This window comes from Ipomoea nil, unplaced genomic scaffold, assembly GCF_001879475.1.
Source record: "Ipomoea nil cultivar Tokyo-kokei standard unplaced genomic scaffold, Asagao_1.1 scaffold0188, whole genome shotgun sequence".
Taxonomy (NCBI): Eukaryota; Viridiplantae; Streptophyta; class Magnoliopsida; order Solanales; family Convolvulaceae; genus Ipomoea; species Ipomoea nil.
Window position 1 is genome coordinate 4,163,989 of NW_017616616.1, and position 21,726 is coordinate 4,185,714.

A 21,726-nucleotide genomic window follows, 5' to 3' on the forward strand; every position below is an offset into this window, starting at 1 on the left:
TTGCACCCCAACTACGAGGGCCTCTACCTGTCCTTACCGTAGAACCTCGATAGAGGAGTAATCGCAAAATATACCGCCACAATCTCAGATCCTCTAAAGTGTTTGTACATTGATATTCACAATAGGACAAACAATACAAATCTATACATCGGTAGAATTCGTACTGTAGCTATTAGCAAAACATATTATGTGATATTCTTGTAAACATATCCACCTGTTCATAGACACAAACTAAATTATACGGAGTACATAGTTTGCACACCAAACCCGAGAATTTTTACCTGCCCAGAAGAATAAATCACGAGATGTGTTTCACTAGTCTCAAGTCTTGTAAACTAGTGTGTCATTTATGAACACTTTGCACCCATTCACAAACACCTGAAATATCATACAATTGTGACAAACTCATCACAATAAGAGACCAAATAGTGTCTTGTGGGGTCAAATTATGAGCAATAAGAGACCATATAATTAATGGAACTTTCCATTACACTAAAAGAGGACAGGGAACAAGGAAATTTCCACCTTTACATTTCACCATAAGCCTGCACCTCATTCTGTAAAATACTGCTAGTCCCACCTCTAAATAACTCTTTACAGTTTAGCATTGGGGTAAACTCCAAACAATGAAGGACTCATGTTATAGTTGGAGTAAGATATGCCACTACAAGGATACACAAATAATACCTATGCTTCTAAAAGCCTAGATATGGAAATTGGGAAGTATCATCCATTCCTTTACTTGTATCAATATTTGTACTACAGTATATAACTCCATTCTACACCCAAACCCCATTTTCTTGCAGGACAGAACGGAGGGGATATGCGCTATGTGCTTGTGTTCCTCAAGCTATGCCTATATATCATCAAGAACTACCTCGCCTGAAATAGAAACAAAACCGTGTTACTTAAGAAAGCTGGAGTTCAGCAGAAGGATCGATTCATGCTGTTATATATATATATATATATATATATATATATATATATATATATATACGTTCTATATTACATAAGTACTTGTGTTTACTGCTTATATGCTATATGATTAATCACTCTTTCCAAGCAAACAAAGAAAATGGTATCTTTACAGATCTATTACGGAGAATTTCTGAGAAGGAAACACAATGATGAAATGATTTTAACTTATTTACTCAAATCTTAAACAAGGTATTTATTTTTTGGTCAGGCCATGAGGTGTCCTGAGCAGGCCCTAACTGTAGGAGACACCTTTAAGCCCGTACCATACTCAGACTAATCTCCATTCGCACCGAGCTGGCCCAATTAAGGGGCAAAGTGCTAGCCAGATTGGTTTTTCATACAAGAGGGGATTTGAACTCCCGGCCTCTCTTAAGGGATGAGAGTGCACGGCCACCCACGCCAACCAAGCTGGTTAAACAGGGTATTTATGTTTACAAGTCTTCTTTAATTTCTACTTGGTCCCCCTCACTTCAAAATTTTTCCATTTCTAGGGGAATTGGGGATGGCTCTCAGTGTTGTTTTGGGTCATAGTAGAGGGCACAAACAACTCTAGCCTCATTACCAGTCATCTCAAACATTATGCAAGTAAGGGACTTTAGATGTAACAGCAACAAGTAACATAAGGGGGATTTTAAATGTGCCATACCATGCATTTGCTTCACAAATCGCTCAAATTCCATGAAATTTTGGGCGTCCAAGAGAACAGGACTGAGCCTAAGATAGGTAAAAGAAAAGAAGTGATGCCCATCTGGATCATCTTTGGGCTTGGATTGTTCCAGTAAATAGTTATAGGATTCCCTGTCATGGCAGGGAAGCAAATTCCCACCGCAAACTGGTAAACATGCATCCCTAGCAGTAATTAGCATCTGTAACATCATCCCAAAATCAGTGTGTTAATATTTTTTTTGTTATACATAACCTCAAGATTTGCTTACACATATAGCAAACAAGTTTCTGATGAAATATGTCGCTTGCAGAGCTTGAAACTCAATATACTAGTGATCTATATGCTTACTTGCCAAGCTAAGCTTTTAGGATCTCCCTCATCTCCAATTGCCTCCTCGTGCTGGTTTAATGTGCTCATCTCACTACATGTGAACTTCAATGTAGCTTCATGTTTCTTCAACTGCGCCAAAATGGCAGCATATCCATCCCGAGTGTTCGAATTATAATATCCAGCAGTTAATTCAGCGGCATGGCTGACTGTCTTGTACCACCAATGAATACCTGATAGCTGCTCATGATTTTTTTTTTTTAAATGGCAAAGAAATTAGTTCAAGTCAAGCTAATGTAACTGGAAAACCAAAAAAAAAAAAAAAAAAAAAAAAAAAAAAAAAAAAAAAAAAAAAAAAGAGAAGAAGAGTTTAGAATTAATAGATTGTTAAAGCCACAAAGTCTATTTTATCTGAGAAAAGGACAGAAAGCACTAATGTCTAACCTTCGCAGCAATGCATGTTCCTTCAAAAATTAAATTAGCCAGATAAAGCACCCTATCAACATGGTCAACCAAAATCTGGCAGTACCACTTGAGGAAAAATCTACCATAATATCCATCATAGTCACCACCATCACAGAAGAAACCAGTTTCATCTGGCCTGGAATTATAGGAACCTGCATTATCAGGTCCTCGTGCCCAAAATAAGAACCCTCTTTCTTCAGCTGCCCTGTGCAAGCTTTTTAACAAATACTGATCGTAGCACTGCAGAGGGGAAGCACATCAGATAGATGAAAATGGGACTCCTCAGAAACAGAATATGAAAAATAATTGCCAGCCTGTTATTATCTACAAAAAAGAAGAAAACCTTTTGTCCAAACAGCAAAGATACTCAATATTCAAGCTTATATTCAATGCATAGTTACCTGAAATTCCCCAACACCTGGGTATCTCCAACCATGCTTTACAGGATTAGATGGGTATCTTAGTTCCCCACATGGACCTAATCCAACTTCAATCATAGAGATAACATCATCTTTAAAGAACTCATCAAATTCAACTCGGAAGCTTCTCATGTAATCATAGTAAACCTAAAAATTTAAACACAGAAACCTCAACATAGTATACAAGGTTTCCACAAGGTTTACTAATAAAGACACAAAATGCTCTGCAACTATGCATTATTTTTTTAAAACTAAATATTTCCGGTCCATAGAAGCTCCCCTCCCTCCACCCTCTCGTTACCCAGGTTTTATTTTATTTTATATTTTCTTAACACTCAGAAGCACAAGAAAATCTGCCCTTGTAAGTTGTAACAGTAACATATAAGTGTAATTTGAACAAAGTAAAACAAAGTACCTCTAAAGCAGTCCGGCCTTTGAAAATCCTTTCCTTGTCAACACCCCACGAGAGACATTCAGGGTTGCGCCTTCCTGCTCTATCTGTAAAATATATATCAGGATTGCTTCGACCAATTTCAGCTACCCAGTGAGGCAGTGGGATGCATACATCATCACCAGTGTTACCTCCACATTCATGAAAAGACATCACCACCTAATTGCAGTCAAACTCATACAACTTCAGTGCACAATTATGAAGAAAAACACAGGCAATAGAACAAATTTTATTGCTTTGGCATTGACTTATAGAGGCAAATGGTTTTTAGAGAGAATAATTTATTGAAATCAGTGTTGTAGAACTCACTAGGTGCCCATCCACCGACCTATGGGTGCCTAGGTGCCTTAGTAAAAAAAATGTTAAATAATTAAATAGTTAGGTATTTAAAAATTAAAATTTGGGAGCTGGTCGGTGATGGCATCAGGTAGCAGGTTTGAGGTTTTTGATTTTCTCTTTGGCGATGTTGTGTGATCCAATTTTAGGTTTGCTGCTATGCAACACTGATGTTGCCCATTCCATTTTAGATTTGTTTCCCTCAAAACGACATCGTTTTGACTTTTGAGCAAAACAAACCTATAAAAAAATGATTTGGCCAAGTCACCAACTTGGCCGATTAGTCGGCCAATAGAATAAGTTGGCAACTAGCACCTATTTCATCTCAGCCTATGGGTACCTAGCACCTAGGCAGCTGCCTAGGCCGAGTTTTACAACAGTGATTGAAATTCATGTCACAGTATTTGATATTATTGGAAATTTTCATCGAATCTAGAATTGGTATATAATCCCACCAACCATTCTGAATATCTCAACTAATTAGGGGTTATTTACCAAAGTGGAAAAATGGAGAATTTTCTCCAAATGAAGAGATGGAAATAGCGGGTGAACAGTACACATAAAGGAGGTCAGTAGTGTCAGTTTTGGGGTCCCCCCCCTTCCCTTTCATTCCAAAAAAAAAAAGGAGGTCAGTGGTTCAAATCTAGGGTATGTAATTATCTAAGCCTATTTTTATTTATTTTGATGAATGTTATCTCATTTCTCTTTTGTTATGGATAATTGATTGGTGTTTCTGGTTCATCGGCCTCTTTTGTACATTAGATACTTGTTGATTTGTAGATTACAGCCATAAAATGTCAAATACTGTGAAATTATAACCTCATTTTGAGGTTCTGCAATTAGAACCTGATTCTGAGGTTCCAGTAGAACCTCATTTGAGGTTCTAATTGCAGAACCTCATTTTGAGGTTCCAGTAGAACGGTAGAACCTCATTGATTTGTATGCCTGATTTGTGTGAATATTAGTTGAAAAATTAATGAAAATTGTAGATGAGTAGTTATCTAAACCTAATTGATTGGTGTTTCTTGTTTATTGGCCTCTTTTGTACACTAGATACTTGTTGATTTGTAGATTAAATCCATAAAATGTCAAATACTGTGAAATTATAACCTCATTTTGAAGTTCTGTAATTAGAACCTCAAAATGAGGTTCTACTGGAACCTCAGAATGAGGTTCTAATTGCAGAACTTCTCTTTAGAAGCCATAAGAGCTTTGGCTGAGCAACCCATCCCAAAAGAAAAAAAAAAAAAATAAAGCCAAGAAATAGAATGAACATATATTACAAAAATAAACGTCACCTGAATTTTGAGCTCGAGTTCACGCACAATTTGAAACAATCTCTTATATCCATCCCAATTGTACTCCTTTGGTCCATGAGCTTCTACTATACCCCACCAGCAATCAACCATAACCCCATCAACATTGATTGATTTCAGTATTCTTAGTTGCTTCACTACACTATCTGGATCAACAAGCTCAGACTTTATGTTGATGATGCCCAGCTGATAAAGAAGATGCATTTAGATTTTAATACTTGGAACGACACAATCTCTAATATATTGAATAGAGGTGTAACCTAACAGCAAAGCCAACTTTAAAGAAGAAAATAAATTAAAAATAAAACAAATTCCTGATATACAAGAGGTTAGAAAATTAAAGAGATATTATTGCCCACAATTAAAAAAAAAAGGGAAGGAAATAATAAATTTAAAAACTCACAGGTAGCATAACATAAACAGGAACATAAGGTGTGTCAGCAAAACCAAGCTCCTGTAACCTTGTGGGTTCGTCAACAACCTGATAAAACTGTTCTGTAAGTATAAGCTAGAAGAAAAAAAGTATCAGGATAGATTCATCTAGGTTGCAATAAAATTGCACAATCTGTAGCATTTAAGTGGGCACCCTTTCACCTGCTCGTTTGAGTCCAAGGACCCTCCAAGAAACGAATCATTCTGTGTGCCTGCTCCATCAGCCACCATAGACGATATCTGAGATGAAGCACTCGGGGGTGCATCACAAGAAGATGAAGTGGACATAAAAACACTTTTCAATTGGACTGCACTATAACCAACTGTGTCTTGACAACCAGAAGAAATGGCTCTCAAGGATGCAGGTTGAGAATTTTGTGCTTGAATATATGAAGATGGAGAAGTCACAACTGGGATAGATGGGCCAGTAGCTCTTGTGGCCTGTAGATGATGAGAAAATTTGATATGATTAAGGAAATATCTTTATTATTAGAATTGATTTATTATCCTTACTATTAGAATTGATTTATTTCCTATAGAGATAGCAAATAATTATGGTAAGGAGCTTTAATGATGCATATCCATGCATGTACGTTAACATTTTCAAAGGGGCAAGTCAAGTTAAGCCAAGTTTTCTAAACATTTCACTGTGTTTATCCAGATACCTGTGGATGTGACCCGGATGGAAAGGTTGTTCCATCTGCAAGAACAACAAAACCTGCTTCCCTTGCCACAGCGGAAATGACCTCATTGATATCGGCCCTGGCTCTAAGATTATAGTTACCATACTTTCGAAGGCCAGCCAAGATCTTTGCGGTAATTGCCCTTCGATGTCTCTCCCTTAGCTTTGTTCTTTCCTTCTCTTCTAATGGCCTAGACCTACGAGGTCCTCCTTGTGGGATTGGCTGCTCCTGAAATTGCTGATGATGCAAGAACCTATGGCTGCTGTTGTTAGATGCAACCCCCCCATCAATGCCTACAGTTGCTGGAGCAGATAAGCTCTTTTCTTCCTCTTCTTCTTCTTCATCCTCATCATCTTCCTCTTTCACATCCATCCCCATTTCTTCATCTTCTTCATTGGTGATATATCTATGCATCTCTGCAGCCATATTCTCCCTCCAGTTATGTCTCCCTCCCTCCCCAAAGAGTCACATGCACATGTCAATATAATCTTGATAAACTATTTAAGTCACGCTCAAATCTCCCAGCATCATGCATAGTTGGCAAATCTCGAGACAGACTCCAGATACATGGCTGAACCACAAGTGCTAATTTCCTTAATTACAATAAATAAATAGAAAATCAAATAACAGTACTAACTCCATCAAAGCAGTTATGCACTTTTAAGAATAACTTTCTATCAAGGTTGGACCTCATGCAGCAATGCTCTCTGAAACCGAGAAAGTAATCCAAATTGTACCAATAAATTAGAGCCAAGTCTCAACTACTATCAAGAGAAAAAAATGAACTGCTACTACTAATATCCATCTTCATTCACTCATGCACAATTATCAATCTTTTCCAGTACAAATTAGAAGAAGAGCTAAAACTATTCAAAAAGAATCATAGTAGTTAACTAGTTACTATGATTATAATTTGAGTCTAAATTTCCACAGAAACTACTATGTTTTTCACATGAGACATTGAGTTTCCTGTCAAAGTTGTAAAGAAATACAAATAAAAATAAAAAAGAGCACCAAAAGTCTTTTCTTTTTGAATAATCATTAAGATTTCAGCTTTATCCAAAACCACAAACTTTTTTCCCTTATCACCTTAGCATGCATAGATTGAAATCGTTCACGGCGTCTCAATTCAACAAGCCAGATCCAAAGGGTAGTGAAGGGGAAATATTCCGGCAATTGACCTGGAAAGAGAAGAAGAAAAAGCACCGGCAGAGCTCCGTCAAGAGCAAGTGAAAGGGGCGGGTTCTTTTGCAGGTCCTTGGAGGTTTCCGGCGAAGACCGGCGGTGCAGCGGCGGTGCACGGCGAGGATGTGGAAGGGATATGGTTTTCACTTTTCACGCGTGTGGGAGAACTCAAGCGTGCGTAGATATGCCTGGCACGGATGAGAGGCGCTTTGAGACTCGCGACTTATCGTCGGGCGTGCGACTCACACGTTTTGCACGTGGCAGCTAAAGAGGATCACAGAAATGGGATGAAATTTAATAGCAAATTTGGTATGTTTCCCTAATTTAGGGACACTCAAGAAATGTGATTTCACAATTCAACTTCATAACAAACTTGTGTCCTTAAAATGACCAAATTTACGATTTTAGGTTTTTGATAAATTTTACAACATTATATAATAATCAAGAATAATAATAAACATTTACATACGTAAGTAATAAAGTATTAATATTTGTTCAAATTATATCTCTCTAATTCAATGATTGTGATCAGTGTTGCAAAAATCGCGCCTAAGCGGTCCCCAAGTACCTAGCGGTTTTTTCAACCTTGGTTGTGATACGAACATTAACGAAACCTCATCATTTAAAAGAGTAACAATTCTCTTATGGAAATTCCAAGAACAAATACTATAGTTAATTTCTCCTTAAGAAAAAAAAATGATGTTTGTTGATGCAAGTGGTACCGTTCATTAAAATGCTATCTAGATTGATTTTTTGTGCTAAAAGACATCAAACGGATGTATACTTTTACTGGATACTAGAGAAGAAAATGAAATGATAACAAAAACATAAGAAACATTATAAAAATCTAGATCGCGTGACACCTATTAAATCAACCGTTAGCAGAAGATGTACCCCAAGGTGCTATTTTGTGTCAAAAGACATAAAGCAAACACATATTTGGATAATCTTAGTGGCAAATAAAATATAACAGAATGAAAATGGCATTTAGAATGCAGCTTTTGCTGCACAAGTACAAAGTTGTAGATATATTATCATACAAAGTGTACCTTTCAATTGCAGAGTGTCTGAGCCATAGCCAAACACAACAACAAAAGAATCATGTATTTGTTTTAATAGTTTCTGTACTCTTGAAAGTTAGGATATATAACCAAGCAAAAGGGTAATGGATGCTTCACTTCCTTTTTAGCTGAATTCTCGGCTTGTGCACATCTTTCACTTCAGGTTAAAGTTCTTCCAAACACCTACTCATCTGTCACTAGGGACTGGAGCTAACCTGGCACGATCTCATTCTTGTTTTATTAATCTTCTGATACGAATAGTTCAGTTTTCATAGCCTCTCTTAAATTTCAGATACAATTTCTAATTGGAAAAGGGTTCCCCTGCATCACAACAATGATCAATCTCAGCTCCTTACTACATTATGGAAGGGTCAAATTTGTGTACGGAAAAGCATATATATTGAAGTCATGGAAGAAAGTGTTTTACCATGCATTCTCTTTAAAAATCGCTCAAACTCGAGGAAGTTATGATACTCTATGAGAATTGGGTTTAGCCTGAGGTACGTAAAAGCGGACAAATGTCTTCCATCTGGATCATTCCAGGGCTTGGCATTTTCCAGAATCTTTTTATAACCTGCTTTATCATATGAAGGAAGTGCGTTCTCACTGGCAACTGGTATGTTTACATCCCATGCAGCGTTTAACACCTGAAATAGGTAAAAATGCTTAAACACATGATCCATAAATTTAATAACTATGAGTAATACTGATAGCTAGCAAGGTGCGCTTTTAGTTCCATTCTAACTATTGGAATTAGAGTCATTGCCATGGAAACATCATGGTTCAACCTCAAACAGGAAAAAGGAGAAACAATATGCATCATCAGGAGAAATGGAGGAACTTGGATATGATAAATCGATGCAAATATGATAAGGTACCTTAACCAACTATGGGACAGCCGGACAGCCAAAGTAAAACCACAAATGACAAATTCTGTGAGTAAATAATGTATGATTTCAGCAGTTACCTGCCAAACTAACCCCTCAGGATCAGCCATTGCTTCTGGAAAGCCCTCATTCTGGTGAACTGTGCGCAACTCAGCACATGTGAAGTTCAGAGCAGTTTCATGCTTCTTTAACATTGATACAATTGGAGCATACCCATCACAATTGCATGGGTTGTAAAACCCAGCAGTCAACTCAGCTGCATGGCTAGCTGTCTTGTACCACCAATGAATACCTGATAGCTGCTCACCAATCATGATTCAGCCAAACTAGTTTTCAATCAGTTGAAACAGAAGTTTCACCATAATCTTGTTTTTCTTTTCTTAAAAAAAAAAAAAATATCTTCTAACTATAGTTACCTTTGCAGCAATTGAAGTGCCTTCGAAGGCAAAATTTGCCAGGGAAAGTATTCGATCCCCATGATCAACCAAAACTTGACTATACCATTTTAGAAAAAATCTGCCATAGTAGCTATCATAGTCACCTCCATCACGAAAGAACCCAGTTTCGTGGGGGCAGGAGTTATAGGAACCTGCATTATCAGGACCCCTACCCCAAAATGAGTGACCCCTTACCTCTGCAGCTCTTCTCATATTCTTCATCAAGTACTTATCATAGCACTGTATGGAGTAGGGAAAAAAATTAGAGCACAAGAAGGTGAGAAGTGTAACAATATTACATATAAATAGCAAAATAGGTTGGACAATCTGAATTGAACTCAGAGATTATAAGAGGTCCAATTTGTGGTCACAACTTACCTGAAATTCACCAATGCCAGGATATCTCCAACCGTGTTTGACTGGGTAAGAAGGATATCTCAACTCCCCACATGGCCCCAGTCCAACTTCAATTTCAGAGATGACTCGATCCACAAAGAACTCATCAAACTCTACACGGAAGCTTCTCATGAAGTCAAAATAAACCTACATTTTTTTAGAATTTGTTTTGAAGTCAATAAAAAGATTACACATTATCAAACAAATTTAATAAATTTGATATTTATATTTGATAATTTGTAAAGAATTAGAAGAAGGTAGAGAGAAATAACATAGAAAAAGAACAAAAGGATGGTGAAAAAAACACTAAAGAATTAATATATTTTTTAAATACCAAAGTTGTCCTTATCTATTTGTAGATAATTTGGTTAGGAATGACATTAGGAACTAATTGAAACCAATGTCATACTTTAGTTCCAAATTGCAAATATTAAAACACAGGATAAATTTGAAACTTAGTTTAAACATCCAGGATGACAAATGAAATTTACTCTATTGTATGGTAGTTCTCTGCATAATGACAAAATCAAATTAAAAATTTGGCATTAGTAATAAAAGGACTAACAAAAGCACCCACTTGCTGTACATTTGAAACGTTTAAAAACAAATCTGAATATTTAGTACCTCAACAGCAGTTCGGCCTCTTAGAACTCGCTCCTTGTCAATTCCCCAAGTGAGGCATTCATGATTTCTTCTTCCCTCTCTATCTGTGAAATATATGTCAGGATTTCTATGGCCAATCTCTATGACCCACTCTGGAAGGGGAATGTGGACGTCATCACCTACATTCCCACCGCATTCATGAAATGACATGACCACCTGCAAGTATATCTCCAAAATAAATTAATGGATAGAAATGGAATTAATTCAAAATTGTGTTGCTAGAAATTGATAAGAACCATAAGAAAAATAAATAAACCTAAACAAACACAAAAATCATGCTAAGAATTTTACTTGTCATATGCTACTTGCCTGTAGTTTAAGCTTCAGATCACGGACAATTTGAAAAAGTCTCCTATAACCACTCCAATTATATTGTTGTGGAGCATGTGCCTCTACTATACCCCACCAGCAGTCCACCATAACACCGTCAATGTTTATTGATTTCAATATCCGCAGGTGCTCCATCAGAGTGTCAGGGTCCACAAGCCTGCATTGCATGTCAATGACACCCAACTGTCCCAACAGAAGCAATATGTTTGACTAGTTAGAAGTATATATGCTTCTCTCACCAGTGGGAATATATCAATAAGGTGGCAATAGAAGGTTGTGTGGAAAAGAACGAAATACCACTCACAGGTAGCATGACATACACAGGAACATAGGGGGTGCCAGTAAAGTCTCGCTCCTGCACCTTTGGTGAAGCATTAGCACCCTATTAGTAGGAAAATCTACTACTGGTTTAAATCTGCATAGGAAATATCTCCCAAAGAAGTTACATAGCTTTTTAAAAAAGTAAAGTGAATCATAAAAGCATCAGAAGAGATCAAACTTCTGCAATGTTAGTGTTTGGGTAAATAAGGTACTTAATGTACCAAGAAGAAGCTGTAAAAGCTCCAAAGCATACAGCTTGAAGCCTCCGAAAAATCAACCCAAGAATCTATACCTCATTTTGATGGAAGATTCAAAATTTTGGAAGAAAACATGATGCTATGTCAAGTGAAAAGATTCAGAGATAGGCTAGCTGGTAAATGTTAGAAACTGTTTGGATATTTATCATAGAGCTATAAATGGCTATATCATGCAAGCCTAATCTACTGAGCTGTAGCAGCATTTTTTTTACAGAAATAAAGTAATAGTAACGTAGGCCAACTTCCTATTTTCCATAAGGCCTTTTTATCTCTTATTTTTCTGGCCATATTAGCAAAGACCTAAAAGATTTCTGAGAAAGTTTAAGCCCTGTGAACATGAGAAACAATACAGCTTTCATTCGCAGAAGATTACTGCATAAGACAATTTTGCCTTACGTTTGTGATATTACACCATGTACTGTTAATATATGCATTAGAATCTCACCATACAGCTAACTATGCTGACTACACTGATTAGTATTCTGACAATTCAGGAAAACAAAACAACAACAAATTCAGCGATACTCAAAACAAAAAACAAAACAAAAAAAAAGCAAAAAATGAAAGAGCACTCTTGATAAGACATGAAAATCATAATAAATAGAACACGATTACCTCCTCGCCAACCGAATTATTACCACCCCCACCACCCCAGAAAGAATGGACCTCAATTCTCTCTCCTCTATCCCTGACCACAGCTGCAGGCCAACTCCCAGTCCGAGCCCAAGTTCCGGCACTCGAATCCACGAAAACGCCCCTCCATCTCCGCGAGCAGTAGGAGGACTTCACGGCGAGCTCGGAAGAAGGCGGAAATGACGGAAACCGCCGAGGCGCGGCCAAGCAAGCCGTGGTCGTCGGCTTCAAGCTCTGGAACAACTCTACCGACGGAGCTACGATCGCCATTTCATCTCAATTCTCAGCGGTGTACGTACATTCGTGCGTTATATACGTATTTTTGCATAGAATCCGTATAGTGAGAGCAGATGGCGGGTCAAGAGAACCCGAAAAAGGCGAGTTGAGGGATCCGAGGATCGATTTTACAGTTGCAAACTAACTTTAGCGCGGGCTTAACGACATAGCATCCGCTTTTTGGTGTTTTACAGTTAATAAGTTATGAGTAGATATGTTTTCAAAAAAAAAAAAAAAAGTTATGAGTAGATATCTCCTTTCGTGTTAGACACGAGATATACAATTGGGCCTCCATAACCTTGTTTCCGGCTCCAATTACTCCGCTATGGCCCAACTATTTCCTTAAGGCCCATATAATATGACAAATTATACCGTGGACCGGTCCAGGCATCAAATATACACTACAGGTTCATTTCAACACAATTACAGTATCATTTTGATATAATTACTATTTCGCTGGACAATATACACTCAAATATGTGAAGTTGTTATTCAGTTTCATTTTGTATACACTGCAGTTTCAGTTCAACACAACTGCAGTTTCATTTCAATTCAATTGCAGTTTTATTTGATAATATAATAAAAATAATACGTGAGACAGTGTCAGTTTAGATACACTATAGTGTCTGTCGTTTTGGACCGTAGTCCACAAAGCTTTGTGAACTGTGGTCCACAGTATAATTGCTGATATAATATGCATCCCCAAAACGACGGCAACACAACACTGCATACTGAATGTACATTATATAAATAATATACTTTCAGTACTCAAACGATGTAATTTTTCTGAATATAATATATATTTTTAATATACTAAAAGTACATTATTTTTGTACTGAATATACATTATTTGATAGTATAGACTATACAGTTGTGTGGACCATAATGATTACAAAAATGACTAGCTATTATGATGTAAAATCCAACAAATTATATTGTACAGCAGAGGTGAATTCTAATATATGCTCATTTTTAATATATCATAACTTTATTATATTTTAATATATATTTCTTTTTTGTATATTATAAGTTAAATGAACATATGATTATATGATATACTAAAAATGAATATGTATTTCCAACTTGTCAGCACATCCCACCCCACCTAGCTCCTCCCAAATTGCGGGACCTCCATCGAGGTACAGGAACATATTAATCATTACGGATCCATTTGCATTGAATTTGACAAAGAACTAACTTCTAGTCATCTTTAAATCATTAGCATTCTCTCATACGATTTGACAAAGGTAATTTGAAGTGGGGTGAGACCGGGACATATGGTTGCGTCTTAATTAGGTTGACCAACTTGTCAATACATTAATTAGTTAGTGTTTGTACACCGATACCTTCCATCTATGGAACAATAATTAAGAATCAAATATAAACTTTCTTGAAATGTTTATTATTATTATCAAAAAAGAATTTATAATTTTTGACTACATGCAATGTTACGTTCGGTTTGAAGATACATTGAGAATGAGATTTATTACAAATAGTAACGCTTCATTATGTGTAGGTTTTCATTATTAATGGCTTACCATCCATGTGTATATATGTTTCACAAATGTTCATACAAATTCACATCATTATTACATGCATGCTACCTAGCTAAAAGCCTTTGGAAGTGTTAATGAATCAATGTTTTTTTCCTTAATGACATGACATGAAGGGTGGTGTCCTAGAAGTAATCCTCGCTAATGCTCAAGGCATTGGCTACAAAATTGGTAATCCTATATGTTCTTTTCACAAGTCAACTCTTTTTTTTTTCTTATTTGAATAAAAAATATCATGTCATCCATAGATTCTGGGCAAAAATCAAACTCGCGATCTTTTAGTATAAGAATCATATCCAATTTACTCGATCACCCGACCTTTTAAATTCACCTTACTCCTCTATTATGTTCAGTAGCCCTATCAACCAACTTATCAACTGTCCTATTTTTGTCTCTAACAATATAAAAAAAATGTTTTATAGTTCTTTTCATTGAAATTATTTGCAGGGAAAAGAAACTATTATGTCATTGTTGAATGTGGATCTCAGATATATAGAAGCAAAACCTCCAGAGGTGTATTTCTATATATTTTCTCATTGTTTTTTTTTTTTCAATTCATTTAATTTTAAGATTACCCTAATAATGTTTTTGAAAAAAAAAATGATGAGTGCAGGGAAACCAAAAGAGATTTGCTGGAATGAGAAATTTACATTAGAATTACCAGAGACAGCCTTGGAGAAACATTACTACTTAAAGTTAAAACTCATGCATGAGGAGGTTTTCACAGATGTTTTTGTGGGCCAAACAATGTAAAAAATAAAATAAAATAAAATAAAATAAAATAATTTTTTTTTTTTTTACTTTACCTTTTAAAAAAACAAATTAAAGAGTTAATAGCACATTTTTTTTTAATAAGAAAGGCTTATTATTATTATTATTTCAGAATATATTTGAAGGGGATAATTGTGGAGGGGAATGAAAGTGGATATGTAGAGATGAAACCAGTGCCCTACAATTTGGTTCTTGAAGATGACAGATATAAGGGGCACTTAAATGTTGGGTTCCAATTCACCTCAAAGGTAATAAAAACATTATTGCCTTCTTTTTATCATTATATATATTGCATATATATTTGTTGAGGGACCGCGTGTGAGAGACTTTATACTATACAATTCAAACTCATTCTAAAAAGGGTCTGGTATATATAGTGGTGCAAATTCATTTTTCAACTATGGATAAGTGTTTTTTCAAAGTCTTCCCAACTCAAATGAGTTACTTTGAAAATCAATATAATTTTTTATTCATCCATTTTAACGTATAATATATCAATTTTTTCGCCTTATTATGAAGTTAAAGTACAAATCCACATTGACTCGACCCAAATCAGAAGTGAACCCTACATATATTTGTACCACACAATCGTCACTTATATGCCATTTTATATATGCTAAAATTAAAGTTTCAAACATATGTTTAGGACTAAATGACAATAGAACTCATGCAAATGCTGAATTATATTATACCATTACAATATATACATGTTTATGTGCGACATTATATTTCATAATTACAAATGTTAATTTTACATTTTCTTTTTTTCCTTTTCCCAGAGCATAATGGAAACGAAGGTGACAGACCTGGTGCAAGACGAAAGTGGAATCAAGCAATTTGTATATCGCAAAATGATTAGTTTTTTCCAACTGCAGTGGTGGCAAAATTATTCAGCTCAATAGTATTCTCGCTACTCGAAAGTGCACTCTAGATGAAATCTTTATAACTGACTCAAATCGCAAAGACTAATAGACAATTTCCACAGAAAATCGCATTTAAAACTTTGTGATTATCAAGTTAATTTCATGACAAACTCAATTGAGGTTGCTTACACTATTATTCATACTCATACAAAATATAATGTTAATTGGTGCATTTAATTTGTTGCTAAGTTTTTTAATTACAATATTTTAATTTACATGAGGCACCATTATATTATAAGTCCATAAAGTTTCCATTATACAAAAAATATACATATAAATGTACATAGAGAGATTATGGTTCCCACGTTAGAAAGATTCATCCCCCTCTTACTATTTTAAAGTATTACGTTGTTTGACCATTTTATTATGGAGGTTGGTCCATAACATAGTTAATTTATTAGTCAATTTTGACTTATTTGATCACTATTAGCTGTTTGATTTGATTAAACAATTAATATAAATGTTTGATTAATTAGTTTTTTGTAACAGCTTATTGCTCCAAAATACTAAAATTTAAAAAGCTGCTCAAAGTAATGTCTCCCGATCTTTAAAAAAAAAAAAAAAAAAAAAATCATTTTGCATGTAATCAGCTATCGATCAGCTAAAATCAACTTACCAAATATCTTTCTAAAATCAGCTTATCTAGTCAAACTCATTAACTCAATCAACTAACAACTATTTACCAAACATTCTGTTGTGATTAAATTCAACACAAGAATTTATAACTAAAATAAAATAAAATAAGAAGGATAAGCAAAATTATATATTATTGCCTAATACTTAGTTCACAACTCACATGCTTCTTCTTACAACGCCCGACAACCCAAACTACCATATATATCTCATAAGATTTAATTTTATAACGTAATTTCATAAAAGAAAATGAATAAATTACAATCTTATTATTTTTAAATTATTACAACATTATGTCGAGCAATATTATGCGTTTTTATTTCAAAACCATAAATATGTAATTCTATTATATATTTTAAGTTACGAAGTTACGATATCATATATATATATATATATATATATATATATATATATATATATATATATATATATATATATATATATATATATATCTCCTTTTATACCGAAAATAACCCATTTTTTGTGGTCCTTTACTCCTTTCAATCAGGAAATAAATAAATAAATAAATAAAAAGGAAAAGATTATGCGATTCCCGGAATTTGAGCTCACTTCCCTCCCATATCAGTCACCATTTTGTCTTACCACCTTTTGCTTTTTTATTTATTTTATTTTTAATTATTTATTTATGGTTAGGTTGTGGTGGGTCAGATCACATACTCTTTGACAATTTAATTATTAATTAATAATGTATTGACAAACACTTAGGTTCATGTCTCTAGGGCTATACTATGTATTCTTGGGACATAGTCCGATCCACTCATTAATCAACTTAAAATAAATTTATAAGTTTTATTTTATTAGCACTTATAAAAATATGATGACACCGTATTAATGTATAAGCATTTAAACACGTATAGAAAGGTTGAGATACAAATCTTGCAAAAGAAAAAGGAGTAAAAATTAGTATACAAGCATGTGCGTATATGAAAGTCGCTTGAGACACATCTCAAGATTTATCTCAAAATTATTATCTAATTAATCTGGCATATGCTGCCGGCTACCGCTACCAAAAAGGTTCCTGAGTAGTAGAATGTGGACAAGATACAAGATCGAGCCTGGCAACACCAATATGAGAGTTTCACTCAATGTGGTGGGCACCGAATACAGATCCTCACTGTGAGCACATAGCCATTAATGTGCAATCCAACTATAAGCTTAGGCTTTTAGTTGAGATGGAGCACATGCTTCAATTTGGTATCAGAGTCAGACCAAATGTCATGGGTGAGCACATAGCCATTAATCTAACTATAGTTGAGATGGAGCACATGCGAGCACATAGCCATTAATCCAACTATAGTTAAGATGGAGCACATGCGAGCACATAGCCATTAATCCAACTATAGTTGAGATGGAGGGGGTGTGTGAGCACATAGCCATTAATCCAACTATAGTTGATATGGAGCCGTAATATATCATTCCATTATCCCAGTATCCAATCGGCCTGCAATGTGAAGACGTTGTGGGCAAAATTTGTAGTACTTTTATTGGACACCGAGAATTTGTAAATACGGTTTTGAAAATAAGATCAAAGTAATAATAGGATCGTTATATCATGCACTAGGGTGCACAATGCATTGTGTATCCTAAAAAATTCCATGTTTTGTATGTATAGAATTACATAATAGAATAAACATAAACTCCTAAAATAATACATATAAACTCTTAACATAATACACATAAACACAAAAAAATAAAATTGTAACGAGATTAAACCGACTGAATGGTGTCCGTCACGTTAACTCCCTCAACTTATAAAAACGATGTAGTTTTGAATCGATATAATTTGCCGTAATAATATCCCACCCGTTATTCAATCATATCTAAAAATTAACTCATATATTTACCATATATAAATTTATACAACTCAGAACTGTAAGGCAATTCTTTTTTTTTTTTAAGGAAACGTTTTTTCTGCCCCATTAAAAAATAAACTTGTTATTATGGTTGAGTCGTTGACCCAAGCACAGCACGATCATTACTCTTTACATAATTGGTGAAAAATGTTTGTCATCCCAATCGTGATTCGTGTTTGTCTTCAACAACGTTAGGTAACAACCACTTGGAGGAGCAAACTAATTAATCCCAGGTTTTATAATCTCATGTTTTATCGTCCAAGAAAAGAGTAAACACTTCACAGTAAGCTTCATGATCAAGAAAAGGCCATTCTTTTTGCAGGAAAAAGTGTTCAGAAGCTGAGATATCTTTTTTCAAACGGTGTTCCAATTCAAATCTTGCTATATTAAAAGGGTAAATTAAAGATTCGTTTTTTTTTTTTTTTTGGGTTTTGTATACCGTTGCTTTTGGATAGCAACGGTTGGGTTGAAGCATTTAAATTCTGTTTATTTGTTCCCTTCATGCTTGAAGAGTTGAAGACTGCTTTGCTGCAGATGTTCAAAGTAAAAGAGACAACAGTGACGCATGAGAGTCCTCTTTTACTTTTTTGTTGGGAAAAATCTTGTTTTTGTTTTTTGTTCTTTCCCCTTTATCTCTGATTCTCCAGTTTAGCTCAGTGTCTGTTCCCGGGCTGCAGATTTTGAAAACTGCGATTTAGCCTTTCTTGAAAGTGGCTGTGTTGAAAACTTGCATTTTCATGGTTGTTTCCCTGCAGATTTTGCCAAGAATTTGCAGAGAGGGAAGGGTAAATGGAAAGGGTGTCCACTTCTGAAGAGAGTTATGGTCTGGGATATCAGGCCTCACCTTATTCTGTAGATGAAAGTGATCAATCACCCACAGAAACAGCATGGAGTACTGGGGATTCTTTCGTGTTTTGCAGAACGAATTCAGAGACCTCGACGGATGAGAATTGCAGCTTTGAGAGAGGTTTCTTGAAATCCCCGGCTCGTGTTGCCCTTTCGAGGCTGGGAATGAGACATCACAAGAATGTTGCAGATGATGATGATGATCCTGAGACATTTGATTTAGGTGAGTGTACATTGTACAAGGTTTTTGTTCTTATTCATAGTATATGTTTAACAATTATGTCAATTCTGATTGGGATGAGACAATATGTCATCAGACTACAAGGTACTTGGCGTTGATCGTGTTTTATGTCTGAAGTGTTTAATGTTTTTTTTATGGTACTGAAAACCCTGCAGAGCTTGAATTGATGAAGGAGAAGTTTTCGAAGCTGTTGTTGGGAGAAGACATGTCAGGAAGTGGGAAAGGGGTATCCACAGCAGTCACAATCTCAAACTCCATAACAAATCTTTATGGTAAAGTCTCAGACAACATTATATTACGCTAAAAATGTAATTTTTTCTCATGTTTGGTTCATCATTTGATGTTTTTTCGGGTTCCGGTGAAATTGGCAGCTTCTGTCTTTGGTCAGCACCAGAAACTGGAACCTCTGCATCCTGACAAGAAAGCAATGTGGATAAGAGAAATGAACTGCCTTCTGTCTGTGTGTGATTACATAGTAGAATTTGTGCCCACATCACAGGTTTTACATAATGGCAGCCCTATTGAGGTAAAACTTTTTTTCATTACAAACTTTTTTTTCATGATTTTGTCGAAATATTCATCGCGATTTTTTGTGCCCTTTTTAGGTGATGACAAGTAGGCCAAGATCTGATATCTACATGAATCTTCCAGCATTGAGAAAACTAGACAACATGCTTCTGGTATGATTCAACACTGCCTGCTAAAAACCAGATTTTCTTCCTTCTTTACTTTTAGCAGTTAAAAGATGTATAAAATAAGAGAAAAACATATGGGTTTACAAGATCATGGGTTAGACTGGCTAATTGATTGGATGGCTTAGTCCATTATAGCCGAGTTGAGGGATATTGGTCTAATTTCTGATTATAACATGGTATCAGAGCTAACTATCTAGTTGATTGAATTGCAGGAGATTTTGGACGGTTTTGAGGCTACTGAGTTTTGGTATACTGAAGAAGGAAGCACACCGGGGAAAACACGATCTGGATCGTTTAGGAGGATAATTCAGCCACAGCCACAGCCTCAGAGGAAGGAGGAAAAATGGTGGTTGCCAGTTGTTTGTGTTCCTTCTGGTGGGATGTCTGAGAAGTCGAGGAAGAATTTGAGGCACAATTGCAACTGTGCTAACCAGATTCACAAGGCAGCAATGGCTATTAACAATTGCATTCTGTCTGAAATGGAAATCCCAGAATCATACATTGCCTCACTTCCAAAGGTATTTAATTTGTCTGATTGTCTGTCTGTTCTCCATGAATCTCCTATGGTTTTTGAGGTTGTCTGAGTGGGACTTATTCTGGGAACTTGTGTTTTAGAGTGGAAAAGCGAGCGTGGGAGATTCCATTTATCGATACATGAATGCAGCAGAGAAATTTTCGCCCGAGTATCTTCTTGACAGCCTGAACATAAGCTCTGAACATGAAGCACTTGAGCTTGCAGACAAGGTTGAGGCTTCCATGTATACATGGAGGAAAAAGTCATGCCTGGCTCATTCAAAAGCCTCTTGGGACATGGTTAAAGATCTCATGAACGAAACCGATAGAACTGACAAAAACCATGTTTTAGCAGAGAGAGCAGAGACACTGCTGTTTTCGTTGAAGCAAAGGTATCCTGAACTTTCACAGACAACATTGGACACATGCAAGATCCAATGCAATAAGGTAAAAATCCTGTCTTTTTTTTGGTCTAAAACTTTTGGGTATGGCACTCGGTATTCCCATCCTCGAACCTTGCAGTTCTACTAGCAACCCGCATACCAACTAGTTTATGGGGTTTTCTGTCTAAAACTCGCATTTTTTCAGGATGTTGGGAGGGCAATTCTGGAGAGCTATTCAAGAGTGTTGGAGGGTTTGGCATTCAACATTGTTGCTTGGATTGAAGATGTTCTTTTTGTAGATAAAACCATGAAGAATCAACAGTAGTAGTAGTAGCCAGACAGACAGACATCATTTGTAATATGACAATATTTATTATTTTGAACTGTTAACATTAGAGAATTTTTCCCTTGCAAAACTTTAGCTGTATATCTATAATCTATGGTTGTGACTCAAATTTCTGCACATTTAAGTTAGTCCTTTATCACCCATTTTCCACCATATTTTATCTAAGCTTTTCATGTCCAAAAGGACCAAAACCAACAAATCCTTTATACAATGACAGCTCGGGGCAACCCCAACCAAGTTGGTCAGGTTTGTTAACCACAAGATTACAATTTCAACTTCCAGTAGGAGTGGCCTATTGGCCTTTTTCGTTTGAGTTGTCAGCTATGGTCAACCTAAGTTGGTTTACCTCTTTGTGGTCATTTACCAGCTAGAGTTACAAAATAAGGATTACCCATCGTTTGAGTTGTCAGCTATGGCTAACCTAACAT

The 21,726-nt window shown here is 35.7% G+C and overlaps 3 protein-coding genes across 6 annotated transcripts; 1 reads left to right on the forward strand and 2 right to left on the reverse strand.

The window, feature by feature from the left end:
* Nucleotides 1–418: 418 nt before the first annotated feature.
* On the reverse strand, nt 419–7,535 carry LOC109184711 (beta-amylase 7-like). The gene is made up of 11 exons (XM_019334750.1): nt 7,164–7,535; nt 6,057–6,667; nt 5,554–5,832; nt 5,363–5,467; nt 4,942–5,145; nt 3,272–3,466; nt 2,839–3,003; nt 2,417–2,677; nt 1,994–2,212; nt 1,625–1,844; nt 419–882 (listed from the first exon to the last, which is right to left on the reverse strand). The coding sequence occupies exons 2-11, from the start codon at nt 6,498–6,500 to the stop codon at nt 857–859; spliced, it is 2,118 nt and encodes a 705-aa protein (XP_019190295.1). The 5' UTR covers nt 6,501–6,667; nt 7,164–7,535; the 3' UTR covers nt 419–856.
* A 684-nt stretch (nt 7,536–8,219) lies between these two features.
* LOC109184717 (beta-amylase 2, chloroplastic-like) lies at nt 8,220–12,700 on the reverse strand. Of its 2 annotated transcripts, XR_002054859.1 has the most exons (10): nt 12,227–12,700; nt 11,338–11,415; nt 11,013–11,216; nt 10,665–10,859; nt 10,023–10,187; nt 9,624–9,884; nt 9,288–9,506; nt 8,748–8,967; nt 8,512–8,641; nt 8,220–8,478 (listed from the first exon to the last, which is right to left on the reverse strand). XR_002054859.1 is itself a non-coding variant. In XM_019334758.1 (9 exons), the coding sequence occupies exons 1-9, from the start codon at nt 12,512–12,514 to the stop codon at nt 8,622–8,624; spliced, it is 1,650 nt and encodes a 549-aa protein (XP_019190303.1). In that variant the 5' UTR covers nt 12,515–12,700; the 3' UTR covers nt 8,220–8,621. The 2 variants fall into 2 exon arrangements, 1 of the variants encoding a protein (XP_019190303.1); XM_019334758.1 differs by having other exon boundaries at nt 8,220–8,641.
* A 483-nt stretch (nt 12,701–13,183) lies between these two features.
* On the forward strand, nt 13,184–21,437 carry LOC109184727 (rop guanine nucleotide exchange factor 3). 3 transcript variants are annotated; one of them, XM_019334774.1, is made up of 8 exons: nt 13,184–13,188; nt 19,242–19,343; nt 19,517–19,633; nt 19,733–19,887; nt 19,967–20,041; nt 20,269–20,574; nt 20,672–21,016; nt 21,158–21,437. In XM_019334774.1, exons 2-8 carry the CDS (start codon nt 19,286–19,288, stop codon nt 21,275–21,277), a joined length of 1,176 nt encoding a protein of 391 aa, XP_019190319.1. In that variant the 5' UTR covers nt 13,184–13,188; nt 19,242–19,285; the 3' UTR covers nt 21,278–21,437. The 3 variants fall into 3 exon arrangements, with proteins under 3 accessions (XP_019190319.1, XP_019190311.1, XP_019190314.1); XM_019334766.1 differs by lacking the exon at nt 13,184–13,188 and adding an exon at nt 18,415–18,668 and having other exon boundaries at nt 19,030–19,343; XM_019334769.1 differs by lacking the exon at nt 13,184–13,188 and adding an exon at nt 18,798–18,817 and having other exon boundaries at nt 19,030–19,343.
* Nucleotides 21,438–21,726: the final 289 nt, after the last annotated feature.

What these genes read in the sequence shown, in the direction of transcription:
- LOC109184711 (XM_019334750.1), bottom strand. Translation starts at nt 6,500, where the DNA reads ATGGCTGCAGAGATGCATAGATATATCACCAATGAAGAAGATGAAGAA. An exon ending in CATCCGGGTCACATCCACAG is followed by an intron (nt 5,833 to 6,056) that starts GTATCTGGATAA and finishes CATCATCTACAG; the next exon opens with GCCACAAGAGCTACTGGCCC. An exon ending in AAGGCCGGACTGCTTTAGAG is followed by an intron (nt 3,004 to 3,271) that starts GTACTTTGTTTT and finishes TTAAATTTTTAG; the next exon opens with GTTTACTATGATTACATGAG.
- LOC109184717 (XM_019334758.1), bottom strand. Translation starts at nt 12,514, where the DNA reads ATGGCGATCGTAGCTCCGTCGGTAGAGTTGTTCCAGAGCTTGAAGCCG. An exon ending in ATCTGAAGCTTAAACTACAG is followed by an intron (nt 10,860 to 11,012) that starts GCAAGTAGCATA and finishes ATATACTTGCAG; the next exon opens with GTGGTCATGTCATTTCATGA. An exon ending in CTGGCATTGGTGAATTTCAG is followed by an intron (nt 9,885 to 10,022) that starts GTAAGTTGTGAC and finishes TACTCCATACAG; the next exon opens with TGCTATGATAAGTACTTGAT.
- LOC109184727 (XM_019334766.1), top strand. Translation starts at nt 19,064, where the DNA reads ATGGAAAGGGTGTCCACTTCTGAAGAGAGTTATGGTCTGGGATATCAG. An exon ending in ATAATGGCAGCCCTATTGAG is followed by an intron (nt 19,888 to 19,966) that starts GTAAAACTTTTT and finishes TGCCCTTTTTAG; the next exon opens with GTGATGACAAGTAGGCCAAG. An exon ending in AACTAGACAACATGCTTCTG is followed by an intron (nt 20,042 to 20,268) that starts GTATGATTCAAC and finishes ATTGAATTGCAG; the next exon opens with GAGATTTTGGACGGTTTTGA.